This window comes from Sorex araneus, chromosome 5 (genome assembly GCF_027595985.1).
Source record: "Sorex araneus isolate mSorAra2 chromosome 5, mSorAra2.pri, whole genome shotgun sequence".
NCBI lineage: Eukaryota > Metazoa > Chordata > Mammalia > Eulipotyphla > Soricidae > Sorex > Sorex araneus.
The window spans coordinates 9,551,011-9,568,251 of NC_073306.1; the positions used below are offsets into that span (position 1 = coordinate 9,551,011).

General features: G+C 40.6%; 1 protein-coding gene across 19 annotated transcripts in view; it reads right to left on the reverse strand.

Annotated features, from left to right (window-relative positions):
* The window catches only part of SGIP1 (SH3GL interacting endocytic adaptor 1), a 248,289-nt gene that overhangs the window by 14,160 nt on the left and 216,888 nt on the right, over positions 1-17,241 (reverse strand). For all 19 annotated transcript variants that reach the window (XM_055140808.1, XM_055140807.1, XM_055140823.1 and 16 more), the window contains 3 exons: positions 15,346-15,457; positions 3,293-3,448; positions 1,510-1,642 (listed from right to left, as the gene is read on the reverse strand). In XM_055140808.1, coding sequence (XP_054996783.1) covers positions 1,510-1,642; positions 3,293-3,448; positions 15,346-15,457 — 401 coding nt within the window. The remainder of the gene's footprint in view (positions 1-1,509; positions 1,643-3,292; positions 3,449-15,345; positions 15,458-17,241) is intronic.

Genomic DNA, 17,241 nt, shown 5'->3' on the forward strand with positions numbered 1-17,241 from the left:
TTTTTCCCAATGATTGGAGACTCTTTCAGGGTCAGCGGAATGAATTAAAATGAATTAAAAAAAATCAGCGACTAAAATATCCATGGCTTTCAGTGCACTTAATTTTTAGAGTAACTTTAGTCTAGTCTCTTACAATCTTCAAACTACTTTACAGCTATTATTTGGAGAGGTAATCGACTAACATGCAAATTCCAACTGTTAACTAGGAGAGTTTTACTTGATATTCTTCTCTCATCCAGTAAAAAAGCTCATACAGAAAATAGGTCAGTTCTGCCTACTCTCTAGGTTTAATTAACAACAAAGGTGGAATCAAAAAGTAGCAAGTAAATTCTTATTCAGGGGAAAAATTATTCTGGCATTTTCTTTCCTTACTCCTCTCATTTCTTTCAAAATATTAAAGCAGTAACTAAATGTTTTTAAGTGCCTTGGAAAAAGGAAGTTAAGGAAAAACATGTCTTCTATTTTAGTTTAACCATAAAAGTGATAAATTTTTATCATGCCCTGTTTATACTATTGGCAATGTCGAATGCTTAAGTAATGCTATTTCCACAAGACAAACATTGTTTTCATCTGTAGCCAGGGGTTACTCCTGGCTCTGTACTCAGGAATTACTCTTGACGGTGCTCCGGGTCCATATAGGATACTGGGGATCAACCCGGGTCGGCCATGTGCAAGACAAATGCCCTACCTGCTGTACTATTGCTCTGAATCTCTGTAATGACCCAGGTTCGATTCCTCCGCCCCTCTCAGAGAGCCCAGCAAGCTACTGAGAGTATCTCACCTGCATGGCAGAGCCTGGCAAGCTACCTGTGGCGTATTCAATATGCCAAAAACAGTTAACAGCAAGTCTCACAATGGACATATTACTGGTGCCCACTCGAGCAAATCAATGAGCAATGAGATGACAGTGACAAGTTGGAGGGAGAAGATAAATACCCTAATAACCTCACGCATCTGTGGTATATAGAGAAATAAGACGAGGGCATGAAAGGTATAAAATTATAAAAACCTTTGGTTCTAGATACAAACACAAGAATACTAAGTAAAGGTCTGTAGGATGAAGTGGACTGGATGTGACATGAGGACACTGGTGAAGGAACTTGGGAACTTTGGTGGTGGTGAGGTAACTGTGTATGTACATCAAAACCATAATTATTAACACTATTGTAAACAAGCGACCCAAACTATAATATTTACATTAAAAAGGGAGAATATAGGGTAGCGGGTGAGAGAGGATCTTTAGATATTGGTGGAGAAACATAGACATTAGTGACAGATGTGGAGTTGGAAGATTGCATGATAAAAAATTCTATTATTAACTTTGTCAATTACAGTGCCTAAATAAAAATTGGAAAGAAAAAAGTTACATTTGCTACATATGGTAGTTATAATTATTGATGAAAAAAACACAGCTTTGTTTGCTTTTAGTTAGTTTTAGGTACCTTAGAATGTACCTAAATGTAAGAATGTAAGATGATAGCAATACCTAGACCACATAAGTCAGCTTACCTGATATTTGAGCATGTCCACATTATAATATGTAGCCTGGGGTTTTTGTTCTGATACTTTCTTTAGGTGAGTCATCAAATTTGGCATGTTCACCCAGAATTCCTTGGTATTGGCATCATTTTGGGTATTATCACTATTCAATTGGGAAGAAGAAAAGTGATGGAATAATATCTGACAGTAAATATAAACCACACAAGAAACATTTTAGCAAATTCTAATATAAGATCTATATCTAACACTGACCATCTGTAGAGAGAAAATTAGTGGCAGTGTGGTTTTATTATTCTTTAGCACTTCAGAGTGGTGATATGTTAACAGGTAAATACCCAGAGGGAGGCATTAATGTCTTGCTATAAATCCCAGTGAGTAGCCAGTAATATTAACAAATCTTGATGATAGTGGTTGCCTCAAAGGGTGAATTATTTATTAACCCACACTTAACAGTCTTTTCAAAAGCACCTGTTCCCCCTGAATTAGTCTGTTTAATGCAATCAAGGAACTTGAGCACATTGATTTCCTTTTGCATTGACTTTGACAGTAGTTTCTCAGAAATCACCAAGTTAATTATCTGACCACATGCAAGTGTAGTCTTTATCACAGTGAAGGAGGACAAGGAGATGCTAAAATGAACACGTTACCTTAGAGCACTTCACCCCAAAGCATCCACATCACCCAAAAGGCATTCTATGTACAAAATGATGTAGGAATTTAAAGAGTAATTGTGGTGGTTCAAGTAGCTTCCATTCCTATGAGAGCCCTCAGGCTTGCTCAGGGACCTTCCCCCAGGTCACTCACTCCTGCCTTTTGCAAGGAACCAGGCAAGCATGTATAAAGCAAGTGTCCCACATAGTGTGGAAACGGAGGGCCTCACTAACTTAGTAACCTGGCACACAATTCGCTTGTTGGCTATCCACTAAGTATACCATAAACGCTTATTAAAACTGACTCTGCAGAGGAAGAATTATATTTATGCTTATAGAGGAGATTTGTTTATGGATATTATTTTAAAGAGGAAATCAAAAGTGAAGAAGAAAGATAGGCAAGACTGATTCAAGTAAATTCAGCCTCCAGGAATCAAACAAATCAAGAGAGCTGAGTTGGGTAAAGAACAGGGTCTTCAGCTTGCTATGGGGCTGTCAGGAGGCAGGGACTGGGGGACCCATCTTTGGTGGTGGCCCGGTGCCCTTATATAAGCCTAGTGAGCTCTCTGGCTCTGCTCATGGAGGAAGTGGCAGAGAATTTGTTAAGCTGAACAAAAGATGCGGATAAAGGGCTGCTGAAGCCTTTTTTTTTTTTTTTGCTTTTTGGGTCACACCCGGCGATGCACAGGGGTCACTCCTGGCTCATGCACTCAGGAATCACCCCTGGCGGTGCTCAGGGGGCCACATGGGATGCTGGAATTTGAACCCGGGTCGGCCGCGTGCAAGGCAAACGCCCTACCCGCTGTGCTATCGCTCCAGTCCCTGCTGAAGCCTTTTGTGATTTAAATCCTCAAGCCTGCAAGGGTACAGTGGGCAGCAAAATTAAGTAACTGGCTTAAGGTTAAGTTAAGGAGCTGAGATCTGAAAAATGGGCTGGAGGCAGGAGAAGCAGGGTGGAAATAGCATGGAAGATTGCAGAGAACGAACTCAAAGCCCTGCTGTGAACAGGGCATGTCTATTTTTTGCTCCATGGTGGTCTGTGGTGCTATTACCGTGTCAAGCAAGGCAGATTGATTATCTTAACATCAAGCGTCAACCACACCCATCCGTACACACACGAAAAAGTGCAAAAATGTATTTACCAGCAGAGAAGTTGGGGATTTGGCAGGACGTGTTCTAACCTGCTGAAATTTAACACCCGGAAGGTCAGAGCAGCTGGTGAGGGGTTGTTGGCAAAGTGTCTGGTGATGCCAGCAGGAAACGACAATACCATTTCTCCAGTTATCTTCACAATACATCTGGCATGGCAAAACACACACGGGGCGCGGGGGGAGGGGGACAGAGGGGAGGAGGAACGAGTCAGTAAGCTGTGAATCAAAACTTTTCCAAGAGACAGGATGCAGAGAATGATCTTACACCACGGGGGAGATGAACAGTAAATGTTTACAGTTCTGCTCTCAGCTACGAAGTTGTTTCTAAGACCTGACAAATCGAAGGCTTGTTTGAACATTTATCAGGGGAAAAAAGTCTTTGATGGAAATTGTTCTGTAGGAAGAAAAATTTCTCTGCTCACTGCACAAAACCCACATGTCTGGTGGTTCTCTCTCGCCTGGGTTTCTGATGTATGGGCAGTGTGTTTGAATTGTCGTGTTTTCCTGCTATGCGCTGGGACTTACTTCAGTTCTCCTGCTAATGTGATTGATGTTCTGAGTACGGCCATCTAGGTACTCAGGAGGGAGATTTCTTGCCTTCCTTTTAGCAAGCTCTTCATTCCATTAACTTGTCTATTTGGTGAAAATTGTAAAATCAATCAGAGAGGTTGGCATAGGAAGATAACAGTTGGGAAGCAAAAATCATCCTATTTTAATTTTTTTTTAAAATCATAGTAGAAGACTAGTATCTAATACAATAGAAGTGAGGGCCAGGAGGATTGGCCCATGGTCAGCAGCTTACCACAAGTGGGTAGGGGAGTGCAGTTAGGACAGAGAAGAAAACGCTATGACAATGATAGTTGGAAATGGTCACTTTGAAAATAGAGGAATATGCATGATAATTTTTCAGTAAAGTATTGCAAACTGAAGTGCCTAAAAGGAAAAAAAAGGAAGAGAGAGATAGCTAGATAGAGAGAGAAAAGAAAACTGAAAAAATGTAATAGAGGCAGACCGGTGGTGGGGGAGATGGTGGGAGGGAAACTGGGGACATTTGTGGTGGGAGAGGCACACAGGTGAAGGGATGGGTGTTGGAACACTGTATTACTGAAACTCAATCATGAACAACTTTGTAACTGTGTATCTCACAGTGATTCAATAAAAAATAATAAAGTAAAACATTTTTTAAAAAAGGTTTTGTTGTTGAGGCTTAACAGACATACACTAAACTGAACTTACTTGTAGCATCACTGTCACTGTCACTGTCATCCCGTTGCTCATCGATTTGTTCGAGCGGGCCCCAGTAATGTCTCCATTGTGAGACTTGTTGTTACTGTTTTTGGCATATCGAATACGCCACGGGTAACTTGCCAGGCTCTGCTGTGTGTGTGAGATACTTTCAGTAGCTTGCTGGGCTCTCCAAGAAAGGCAGAGGAACCAAACCCAGGTTGGCTGCATACAAGGCAAATGCCCTACTGCTATGCTATCTCTACAGCCCTTGTAGCATAAATCTCCATAGTTGTTAGCATAGTAAGCACCTGTGGACTTACCACCAGGCAAGATGATAAACTTATTTATCACTCATTTAAGTTTCCACAATACCTTTATTTTTATTTTTGATTTTTTTATTGAATCACCATGAGATACAGTTACAATACTTTCATGATTGAGTTTCAGTCATACAATGATCGAACACTCATCCTTCCACCAGTGTGCATTTTCCACCACCAATGTCCCCAGTATCCCTCCCGCCACCCCATCCCATCCCACCTCCTGCCTCTGTGGCAGGTACCTTCTTTCTTTCTCTCTCCTTTTGGGCATCACGGTTTGCAATACAGGTACTTCAGTCTCCATCTTCCTTCTGCCCCTTCCCAGGTAACTTTTAATGGCATTTGGATATAATCCATTAATTTCTGTTCAGAATCTATATGAACAGAACCATAAACTATATGGTCTTTTTGGGGAGAGACGCAACTTCCTTCACTCAGATAAGTATTTGGAGATTTACTTATATGCTGTGGGCAGTGATCAGTTCACCATATTTTTTATTGCTGGCTACCATACAGATCAATTTAGGGATTACAAATATAATTTACTGATTTATTGAAGAAACTGTGCTTCTTTCCAGTTTTGCTTATTAAAAATAAAGCCATGACATCATCATCATCATCATCATCATCATCATCATCATCATCCCATTGATTGTCGATTTTCTCGAGTGGTCTCAGTAACGTCTCCATTCATCCTAGCCCTGAGATTTTAGAAGCCTCTCTTTACTCGTCCTTCCCAATGGTGCCGCATTGGAGGCTCTTTCAGGGTCAGGGGAATGAGACCCATTATTGTTACTGGTTTTGGCATATGAATATGCCATGGGGAGTTTGACATATGTGTGTACAAATATTTAATAGATGTATGCCTTTTAAACCGGTGTATTCTTTTGGATAAGTTTATAAGAATCACTGAATTATGATACCTTTATAATTTTAAGAAATTTTGAAATTGTTTCTAAAAGTGAAAAATACAGACCCGAATAGCTTCATTCTCACCAAGACTTTGTTGGGTTTAAGCAATTTTTAGCTCTTTTCATAGGCGGGTGGTGGGATCTTGTTTTAATTTGCATTTCCCAGGTGGCTGTTGATCTTAAACTCATCTTTTCATTGTTTCATTTCATTCAGCATTTATTTGTCATTAGATTCCTTTGTTCGTGAAACATTTGTTCAATATTTCTGCTAGCTTTTAAACAGAGCCTTTTTGTGTCTTCCTGTACTGTGAGAGTTGCTTATGTACCTAACTACACATCACTAATACATTTGAGCTTCGCAGTTTCCTTCCCCAGCCTATGGTTTGCTTTATTTTTCTCTCAAGAGAAGTTTTCAATAAAGAAATCTTTGCCAAAGGCAAGCCCGCCACATTTCATCAGTGTTTCCTGTTAGAAGATTTCAATTTTCACATTAAACTTTATGAACTTTTCTTAGTTAATGTGGAATGTGAGGCACGGTTAGTTTATTGTTTGTGACTATGTCTATTGAATTGTTTTAGTATTCATTGAATTACTTTTGCAATTTTGCTAAAGTTCAGTTCAGCATATATTCGCAAGTCTATTTCCGGATTCTCTAGTTTGTTCCATTGGTCTTATTTTGTCTGTCTGTATAAGATGCTGTCTTGCTTACTGTAGCTTTATCACTGCCACTGTCACTGTCATTCCATTGCTCATTGATTTGCTCAAGCGGGCACCAGTAACGTGTCCATTGTGAGACTTGCTGTTACTGTTTTTGGCATATCGAATACGCCACGAATAGCTTGCCAGGCTCTGCCTGTGGGCAAGATACTCTCGGTAGCTTGCTGGACTGTCCGAGAGGGGCGGAGGAATCGAACCTGGGTCGCATGAAAGGCAAACGCCCTACTGCTATGCTATCGCTCCAGCCCATAGCTTTCTAATAGTCCTGAAATCATGAAGTGCTTGCCTGTCAATTTTACTCTTTTTCAAAGTTGTTTTGACAACTCTATGTCATTTGCATTTCCAGATGAAATTTAGAAAGTGTTCATTTCTACATAAAAATTAATGTAGTTTCAATGTACTTTTTGCTTTCTCCTCTGAGAACATGAATAGTGGGTCCCTAACGTATTATTACTGGTTTTTGCCAACAGGGGCTGTGTTAATCTTTGTCAGTAGAGGGCGCTGCAGGAAGAGAGATACTGCAAGGCTGGAGAGATTTTTTTTCTTCCCTGATTCACTGTGCAGCTGGGCAGGTTCCTGTAGCTAAGCCCCAAGGTTTAACTGGTCTCAGGTTCCAGGGCGGCAGGAGACTTCAGTGTGGCTGCTGCAGGGCATATGATAACCCCCAGTACATGGGTACTGCAGCCCTGCCACACCAGGCTTGGTCAATGTCTGGTGACCTGCATAGATTTCCTGGCATCAGCTACTGCATGTAGCGGCACTGCTGTGGCATGTATCTTGCAATGCAGGTGGGTTTTTGCAGAATGTGTCATGTGTGTGCCTTCTCCTTTGCCAACTGCTACAATGCCTGGTGGCCAGCAGTACCACCCGTCATTAGCCTTCTCTGGCACCCCCAAGTCCTCGATGTGTCTCACCAATGCAGCTCTCCACCAACAGCTGGGAGTCTGCTGGGACCCACACCGACCCACACCGGGGCTGGAACTTGCCATGACAGAAGCCGGGGCAATCAGATGTCACATCTCACCTCTCGGGGACCACTGTCCACCTGGGTCTTCTAGATCAATTCCATCCGTTTTAGAGAAGGTTACCTTGTTTTAGCTGGTTTAGGTAGATAGGTAAATTGATCTCCCTGGATTCGCTTTACCCAGAAGCAGAAGTATCAAATATCAAAAGGATTCTTCTTGGGGAGACAGCAAATACTTCAACCGAATGAACTTTATGATTTCCTATTTCTGGATAATTGACTTTTTCACAAACTTCAAGCTCAGGAATGTACTTGAAGGAAATGGAGATTAATGAACAAAAGCTTTGTTCACATCTGAGTACCGGGAACTATTTGCCCATAAAATACCGTGTACCTGTGAATGATGAGATGAATATGCCTCAGGTACACAATCAACCTAGCTTGTGAAGATGCAATAAAGCTGGGTTCAGGTAGAGGTTAAGGCAGGTAGATTTCTTAAAATTACCATGTGCACCTTATTCATTCAGATACTATGATCCATAACTCTGCTAGGTACTTTTTTTTTTGAGCAAGGAAGCAACTATAAAAATGAGAAAACTAGCTCTCACTACCTGAGTAGAAAACAGGCAAGGAATGCGTAACACAAGTCTCTTCAATATTATATTTTTGTACTGCATCATCCTGAACCCCAACCCCTGATCCAAAGCAGAACTGAAATAATTTATTTTGTATTGTTTGTTACGAATAAACCGCTGAAAATGCTCCAAAAAGTTTCCTGAGAGGAAAGTATGTGAAGATTGCTGTATTTCACCCAGGGACCATTAAGTCCTTCTATATGAGATTACTAACATGTTTTAGAGGTTGAGCCTTGTGTGTTTATACATATATACATATACATATATGTACATATATATGTATGTGCATATATATATGGATGGATGGGGGGGTTGGAGCGATAGCACAGCAGGTAGCACACTTGCCTTGCATGTGACCAACCCAAGTTCGACTCCTCCGTCCCTCTCAGAGAACCCAGAAAGCTACCGAGAGTATCTCGCCCGCACGGTGGAGCCTGACAAGCTACCCGTGTCGTAATCGATATACCAAAAACAGTAACAACAAGTCTCACAACGCTCGAGCAAATTGATGAACAAGGGGATGACAGTGATACAGTGATATTAATAGTCACTATTCAGAAAATCAAGTGTCTAAGTTAATCTGAAATTCCCCGTTTAAATTTATATTTTTATTCTATGTACATTTAAAGAAAATTTTGTTGAGCCATGATAATTTCCATAATTCAAACTCAATGCTTTCATGTGAGTCTGAATTATCTAGAATTGTGTAATAGGGACAGCTTTATAAATTTTTACTACTTGAAATTATTCTGAATCCTAATAATTGAAAACTTCAAAGAATGGCAACATTTCAAAGTTGGTAGACCAAATCACGTAAACTGGAGGCACTTTAACTGATAGAGTCAAAACATCGGCCAGCTTTGAACTTGCCATGTGACACGTGCATTGGATTTAGGTGAGGTCACTACAAATATCACATCAGCTGTCCCATCTCTGTACTGTTTTTGACAACTAAACTCATGGGCTTCATTTTTAAGTGTAAGTACTCCTAGTGTTAATTCTGCATCCCTTTCCTTTAGTTAATATCCCTGCTTCCTAACTTATATGTGAGGCAAACCCCTTCTCATATTTCAAGATTCAGTTCAGAAGGCAGATTTTTCTGAACCTATCCCTAATAGCGTCTTCATTCAGCATTGCTTGGATTTTTTCCCCTCTAAGTTCCTTGAGTAAACGTATAGATTTTATAAAAACTGTTATTACAATTCTTTGCTCAGATCATACCCATGATGATGAAGGTAAACACTGAGTTTCACGTTTTCATGGAGGCAAAGTTTGCAAAATACAGAACCAAGTATGGAGTAGAAATTCAAAAGATTCTTGAAATAAGTCCCTGTACTAAAAGTTATATCTTGGGTGCCTGTACAATGTCTGAAACTTTGTCCAATACATGAGTTGGGCAATGAGAAAGAGAACAAATTTGGTCCTTGATCAAGTTTTCAATTTAGGCATGGAGGTAGTCACTTGAATATATCACTGAAATATGATGATGAGGGAAGAATAGAAAATATGTGAGAAACTTCTCCGGACCCTGATGTTTTAGCCAAGGCTGATTCCAATAGGTGCTAAGAATATGTTTCCCTGGTCAGCTACACAAGTCTAGGAGTCCTCCATCATCTACTAAAAGGTCTCAGTTGTCAATTATCTCAGAAAGGTGTTCTGGATTTCAAGGAAAGAGTGCAACTATATTTGAAGGAAATATATTTATATATATATATATACACACATACATATATATGAATATAATGAACAAAGTGGATTTCTGTTTCCAATAGATAATACAATAACAGAAGGAAATCTGACAGTATGATAGGGAACTACAGGCAAAAGCGAATCTGCATCATTTCCTATATCATTTCTCTGTGTGGTTCATTATTTCTGTATTTTCATCTCTGTTCCTCTACATACCTGCCCCTCCTGTAATTAAACTTTTGACCTTGTGTTGTTTCCTTGAAAGTAAATAACAAGCGAACAGCAAATGAAATGATTCATTGCCCGGAGATGAAATTAAGTAGAAAAGAAGATCATTTGTTCATAAATTTCAGTCTAACAATAGCTGCAATTAAATACACAAAATCTCCCATCTTCCAAGATACAGGATATACTGCAACTAAATAAAGCAATCTAATTGAAAACAGTCTCAATATGTGCTGCTATTTCCCCATCAAAGGCTCAGCTAGACTGTAACTGTGTGCAGATGTTATCCATAAAATCCCTGAAGATGCTACAGTGAAACTCACAGAAACAATCAACTTGTACAGTAAAGTAGCAGTTAACAAATCAATGCACATGCTTTGGCTGCAGCTTTATATACAGGCAGTGATGTAAAAGGGAAAGGAAACTACTCTAACCCCATTTACGATTGTGTAAAAAAATTCAAGTGCCTTGGAATGAGCTTAACAACAGAGATGAAAGACTTATTTAGTGAAAACTAGAGATGACTATTAAAAGAAAACAAGGCAGAGATAATAGAAGCATATTCCTTATTCATGGAATGGAAGAAATAAATGAGTTAAAATGACCATCTACCCAAAGCACTATATAGATTTAGTAAAATGCCCATCAAAATTCCCCTGCAAGAAAACCATAAAACAAATACTTCTAAAATTTCTGTGAAGATATAAAACTCCCCAAACAACCAGAGCAATTCTGAGGAAAAAGAAGATGAGAGGTATTGCACACCCTCACTTTAGAGTATACTATAAAGTGATAGTAATCCAAACAGTGTGGTGGGCTGGGAGCTAGCATGGTGGTTGGGAACATGTTTAGCGTACACCCAACCAGTAGCTTGGCAGCCACACCCTCAAACTGCCCCCGGCACCATGTAATCTCATCAATGCCCAAGATCCAGAAACTAAAACAAAGTTCCTGGAAGAGAGCAATGCAGAATCTTGCATGGCAGAGCCTGGCAAGCTGCCCGTGGCATATTCGCCATGCCACAAACAGTAACAATAATGGGCCTCATTCCCCTGACCCTGAACGCGACAGAGATGAATGGAGATGTTAATGGTGCCCACTTGAGCAAATCGATGTGCAACAGGATGACACTGATACAGTGATATATATATATATGTGTGTGTGTGTGTGTGTGTGTGTGTGTGTATGTATATGTATTTATATATATGCACACCTATGTTCACTGCATGGCTATTTACTTATATCCCAGATCTGAGTGGATAAAGAAATCGTGCTATATATCCACAATGAAGTATTACTTAGCTATATAAAAGGCAAAATATTGCATTTCATGGCAATTTGGATGCACTAAAGGACATCATACCCAATAAAGGGAGTCAGAAGGAGAAAGCTACTGTCCATGCTGCCTAAATATTGGATAATCTCACTCCTAAAGAAACAGAGCAAGGAAAGAAACAGACAATGATCAGTAAAAACAGACTGGGATAATGACAAGAGTGGAAGAAGCCAAACGGGCAAGATTGATGCAGGAAGAGATGGAGGGATATGACCAGAGGTATATATTACAAGCCTATACCGTGAACATTAAAACTATTGTAAATCAGGATAGTTCAAAAGAAAAGTTTCATGAAAAAAAAATGAGGGTTGGAGAGATAGTACAGGGGTTAAGGCGCTTGCTTTGCATGTATCCAGCCTTGCTCTGATCCCTGCCATCGGATATGCATCTTTTCCGTGTCTCCCCTCAACCCCCCAGCAATACCAAGAGTAATCCCTGAACACAGAGCCAGTAGAATGCCCTAAGCACTGCTGGGAGTGGCCTGAAAACATCCAAAATAAAGAAAAAAGAACATTATGTTTAGTATTTTAGTGTCAAATTTTCTCAATAAAGAACAGGTTATATCTCATCTCTCAGGTTGATGAAAACTATGAATATATACACTAAAACCCAGTACTACCACACCATTCTTATTCAGTAAGAGAGTTAAATTTTAAGCAAATTTTATTATCAAATAATGTACGAACTACATTATACATGAAAACAAAACATAAACAGCCATGGAAAAAAAAGGCTCCTGGGTCTGGGGATGGTTAAAAAGAGCAATTGCCTTGCAAGTGTGGGGTCTAGAGTTCACTCCCCAGTGTCAACACTCTGGAATCTTCTGCTCATCTCACAATCAAGAGCGAGAAGTCTCGGAGAACAGGAAAGGGAGGGGAGGAGAAGGCAGCATGGACAACAGTTGCAGAGGACTGCTGTCCTTTCTAGAAGGTGGACAGGAAGTTACAGAGAAGCGGGGAGAGGGGGAGACTAGATCAGGGCAGAAGCAGAGAGATGCAAAGGCCCTGAGCTGCAGGTGGCATTGGGTGACGGAAGAGTCACATTCATGCGGTCACCATGCAGATTCATCCTTGAAGGCTGGAGTGGGTGAGGAGGCGAGTAGTGGAGAAAAGATGCCTAAGGGGCAAGTGGAATAGGGTCCTAGAAGGCATTTCCTGTGGTACCTCTGCAATCACTAGAAAGTGTTTGGTTTTCCTTGAAATAAGGTAGGAAGATCTTCCCACTCTTTCCTTGTCAGATGGGGGCTGAGTGCATACGTGAGCTGCGGAGTTGGCGCAGTTGCTGGCCAGGGGTTCTACTCACTTAGCTTGACTGTAGTGCTCCCTGGAAAGTCACTGTGGTGCTCATGCACAGAGCAGCCAGAGACTACTCCTGGATACAGTGCTCACACATCTTTCATAGTTGTGTGGCTTTCTCAGGGGTCACACGGCTTGCACACACCTCACCCTGTGCTGGAGATTCTGCACTCTGTGTGGCCCTGGGGGTCACCAGGCAGCAGAGCAGCTGCAGGAGGGTGGCCCTGGGGACCAAACTCATGGTCTCCAGCTTGCAAGGCGTGCTCTTCGACCCGCTCAGCCATCTCTCAGACCAAAGTAGGCGGGTTTTGAGCAGAGCAGACCTGACCTATTGAGAACGGACTTTAGGATGGGCCACTATGGAAACAGACTCACTAGGTCTCCGAGGAATGAACGAATGAATGACTGAACGGAAGCCAATTAAACAGAGCAAAAGAGCTTATTCTGGTGTGAGTCCCAGTGCTGTGCAGACACCTCTTCACATACGAATTAGTTTTGCTTTCGAAAAAGCTTTGGGGGCGGGAAGATCATGTGGGGGTGAGGGCATGTGGTTATTTGCTTGAGCCTGACCCTGGTTTAATCCCTGGTGCCACATCAGAGCAAACCCATATGTCTGTGCATGAAGCACATATCCAAACCATCTTCCTTGCTCTCACTGTTGAATCACGTGCTCTGCGGGGGTAGCTTTGAAGGCGGAAGTGGAAGCACAGGGCAGAAGCATGCGCTGGAAACCGTGTATCGGAGTCCCCTGCCCTGCTCGTGAATGGAATTTGCCTGCCCTGCCCTGCCAGTGTGAGGGAATTTGAAGATGGGCACTTGGAAGGTGATCAGGACCTGCAAGTGGTGTCCTTAGGCCTGTGATCTGGGCCCCCTGATTAAAGAGTTTCCTGCAGCGCCTTCTAGGTGCTTCTGCCCTGGACTGTGGCCAAAGCTATTTCTGAACCAGGAAGTCAGTTTTTTCCTTTCCTTTCCTTTTTGGGGGGTTTCCAACACCTGGCAGTGCTCAAGGTTTACACCCGGTTCTGTGCTCAGCGATCACTTCTGATGGTGGCCCTGGGGACCCGAGCACTGATCCTGGCATCAACCCACGTCGGTCCTGTGCAAAGCAAACATCTTGCCTGGTGTCGTATCTCTCCAGCCCCAGGAAGCCAGTTTTCATTAGCGAGCGAGCACTGGGAGCGCCTGATCTTGAACTGCGAGGCCTCCAGAAGCCTGAGAAAAGCATTCCTGGCGGTGCTGAGCTCCTGTCGCTTTGGTATTCTGTTCTAAAAGTTCAAGAGGACTCAGACCTCACTATCCACAACATACACTTCTTTACAATTCTTTCAGCGCAGGGTAAAAAGCTAGGATGTGACATTTAGGGGATTAATAGCTCTCGGGAGGCTGAGCAGGACACTTAAAGGTGTATGGGCTGATTATCTTAATTTTCCAGCATCACATTGTTCGATTTAGACTTAAAGAAAAAAACAAATGAGTGTTTGTGCAGAGTAAAGAGAATTCATGATGAGTCATAGAGTTTTCCATTTAAAATACACGTGGAAAGCTAAGCTCTAATTACACTTAATTATCACTGTTTCGACAATTTTTGCAAAAATAGTCTAGGGTTTTTTTTTTTAATGCAACTTGATTTTTCCTCTCATTCTCATTTCTCTAGATACTGAGATTTTCAAAGCTCAAGTCCTTGAAGAAAGGAGAGAAAACGAATTTCCTCATCTAGATTTACATCAAATTCAGATCTGGAATTCTGTTACTGACACATCTGAAAATCAGTTTTACATAGCAGTTTTGTTTTCAGTACAGAGTATTAATCACTCACCTACTTGGGGGTCCTGTACCCTTTGTGAAATAAATGAGTGCTAGAGATTCTTTATTGGGAAAGTTCACAAATGCAGAGTCACAAAAATACATAAATATGCAGTAGAAATTTAAGAATCCACAAACTGCCTGAAATACACTCAGGGAACTATGTAGAAGACACTCATTATACTACCTCTGCATTCAAATCCATTGTCAATTGGTACTAATTTATGCGAAATCAGGTTCATGTAAATAGAGGATGGTGCATTTCCCCCAGAATTTTAATATATAAAAATATATATATGATTTTATGTCTGTAATTATGTTTTAAGGAAGGTAATTTTTTCTTAGTAAGAGATAACTTGAATTTTTTTAAAAAGAGAGATAAATTGCTAACTTGTTTTCTTACTAATCCAGGCAGAATAGAAGGTGTTTATATTTTCGGATTTCTCATTCTCTATGCCATGATTTCAATTTTCCAGGGAGACGTGACTGGTGCCCGCTGGAGCAAATTGATGAGCAACGGGATGACAGTGACAATGATACAGTGAAGAGTAAAAAAAGAAAAGAAAAAGAGAAAAGACATGGTCTGGACATTCACTTTGATCAAATAACACATTTTCTTTTCTTTCTGCGGACCGAGTTAGGCCATAGTCTCCTTTCACTTGCCATGCCAAATGAAATCAAAGACTTCCAGATAATGAGATATAATCCTTTGAGCCTTTCGGTGAATATTTTTTTTAAGTGGAGATTTAATATTCATAATTAAATTTTCTTTTCTATGTGAGGTTGCCACCAATTATTCTTAATTAGATGTTTAGAAATCTGTTTTTAGGCTCAAAAGCGAAATGCGCTATGTAGCACGTGCTCACGCCCCTGACCCCAGAGGACAGTGGACACACGTCTGTGGCCCCCATCCTGGTCTTACTTGCTTGGATCTGCTCCTTTGAAGTAGGCATTGACTGTTTCTGTAAATGCTGCTGCGACAGGGAGAGTGTCCTGGGCCCCCATAGTGAGGGGACTCGGTCCCCTGGAAGAACCTGCAAGAAATGAACATTTTCACTTATTACGTGTATAGAAAAGAGCTTCTGTGGAACTAAAATTCCAATTAAGGATTCAAGGTCGAAAGCTATGAAACAAAAATGAATATACTAAGAACTAGGACTGTCCACTCCACAAAGAGCTCAAGTATTTAAAAGCAAATATTTGGCTGGTTTACAGACAGACACACTTGAAATTGTTTCAACTATGTAGTTTACTACAGAAAAAAATCCAAGCAGAATCTGAATAAAGTTGTAGGAACGTTTTGATTTTTTTCCTTTGTATAAAGTTTTAGGCAGTATTTGCATGACAGTTTGTACAGCAGGTAGTGAATTAAGAATTGATGAGTTTCCTATCTCAGCAAGTTACCAATACAATCGCTAACAGTTAAATCTTTTTGCATTTGTTTTTCAGTTTTAAGTTACAATCACAGAAGACTATCTTACATAATGTCCTTTTTTTCTGAATTATTTCCATTTCAGAAACACAATTACCCTCTGATTAGGTTTAAGACGACACATTCAAAATCAGATGCATCCAAAATGTGACCTTGACTTAGGAGAAACCCAAAATACATCCACTCACAATGTCAATAACTAAAGTAGCCTTATGCTGGTTGAACACTGTCTATATACGCCAAACTGACATGGGAACCTTATGAGAATGATCTCATTTAAGCCCCGCAGAGACCCCACATGGCAGAAGAAAAAAATTGAAGTTCAACAACTTTCCAAATACAGTAGAATACAGGTCATTAAATGGCAAAACTAAAACTCAAACCTTATTTGTAACCATCTGAATCTTATGTTTTGTTTTTATGTTTTTAGTATTATACCATCCCATCCCATCCCCTACTATATGGTTTCCATATAACTTGAGGATTCTGAAAGAAGTGAGGCTTGGTATTGTATTTGTTATTAATTTCTAGACAGGTAATAAACAGTAAGGTAATTGCAAAGCATTTAATTAATCACATGCTCACTGCCTTTCCTTCCTACAAACAGAACTCCTTCATTCTTCCCCCCACATCATAGAACATGCCATACTTTCAGTAACATCTTTCTTGCACTACAGCTACAAAATAAACCCCATATTTTCAGTAACATCTTTCTTGTACTACAGTTACAAAGAAACCCCCCAGAACGAACTGCTATTTCTATATTCCCATTCTTTAATAATTCTAGTCCAGACCCGTCTCTTTATATATTCTCTAGGTTTTCAATGTATATTTTTTTCCTTTGAGATAACATGGTCTGGAGCGATAGCACAGTGGTAGGGCGTTCGCCTTTCACGAGGCCGACCTGTGTTCGATTCCTCCGCCCCTCTCAGAGAGCCTGGCAAGCTACTGACAGTATCAAGTCCGCACGGCAGAGCCTGGCAAGCTACCCATGGCGTATTCAATATGCCAAAAACAGTAACAAGAAGTCTCACAATGAGAGACATTACTGGTGCCCGCTCGAACAAATTGATGAGCAACGGGATGGCAGTGACAGTGACAGTGAGATAACATTAGTTGTCACAACTCTGCATGACTTTAGGAGTATAATTTCATTCCTCTTCAGAGTTTATTTTACTGTATCACAGCCACCACCTTAGTATCAGTAGACTTTGAACTTGGTCATATCATTACCATATCAATCATTTGTTTACTATCATGCAGTATGATAGGTGCTCAGAATCTAAAGGTAATTCTGTCCTCAAAATGTTCAAGGCTTCAGATGGATTTAGCAGAGAGTTCTTCAACACATTTAAAGAAGATCTACTCCTAATCCTTTCCAGTTTT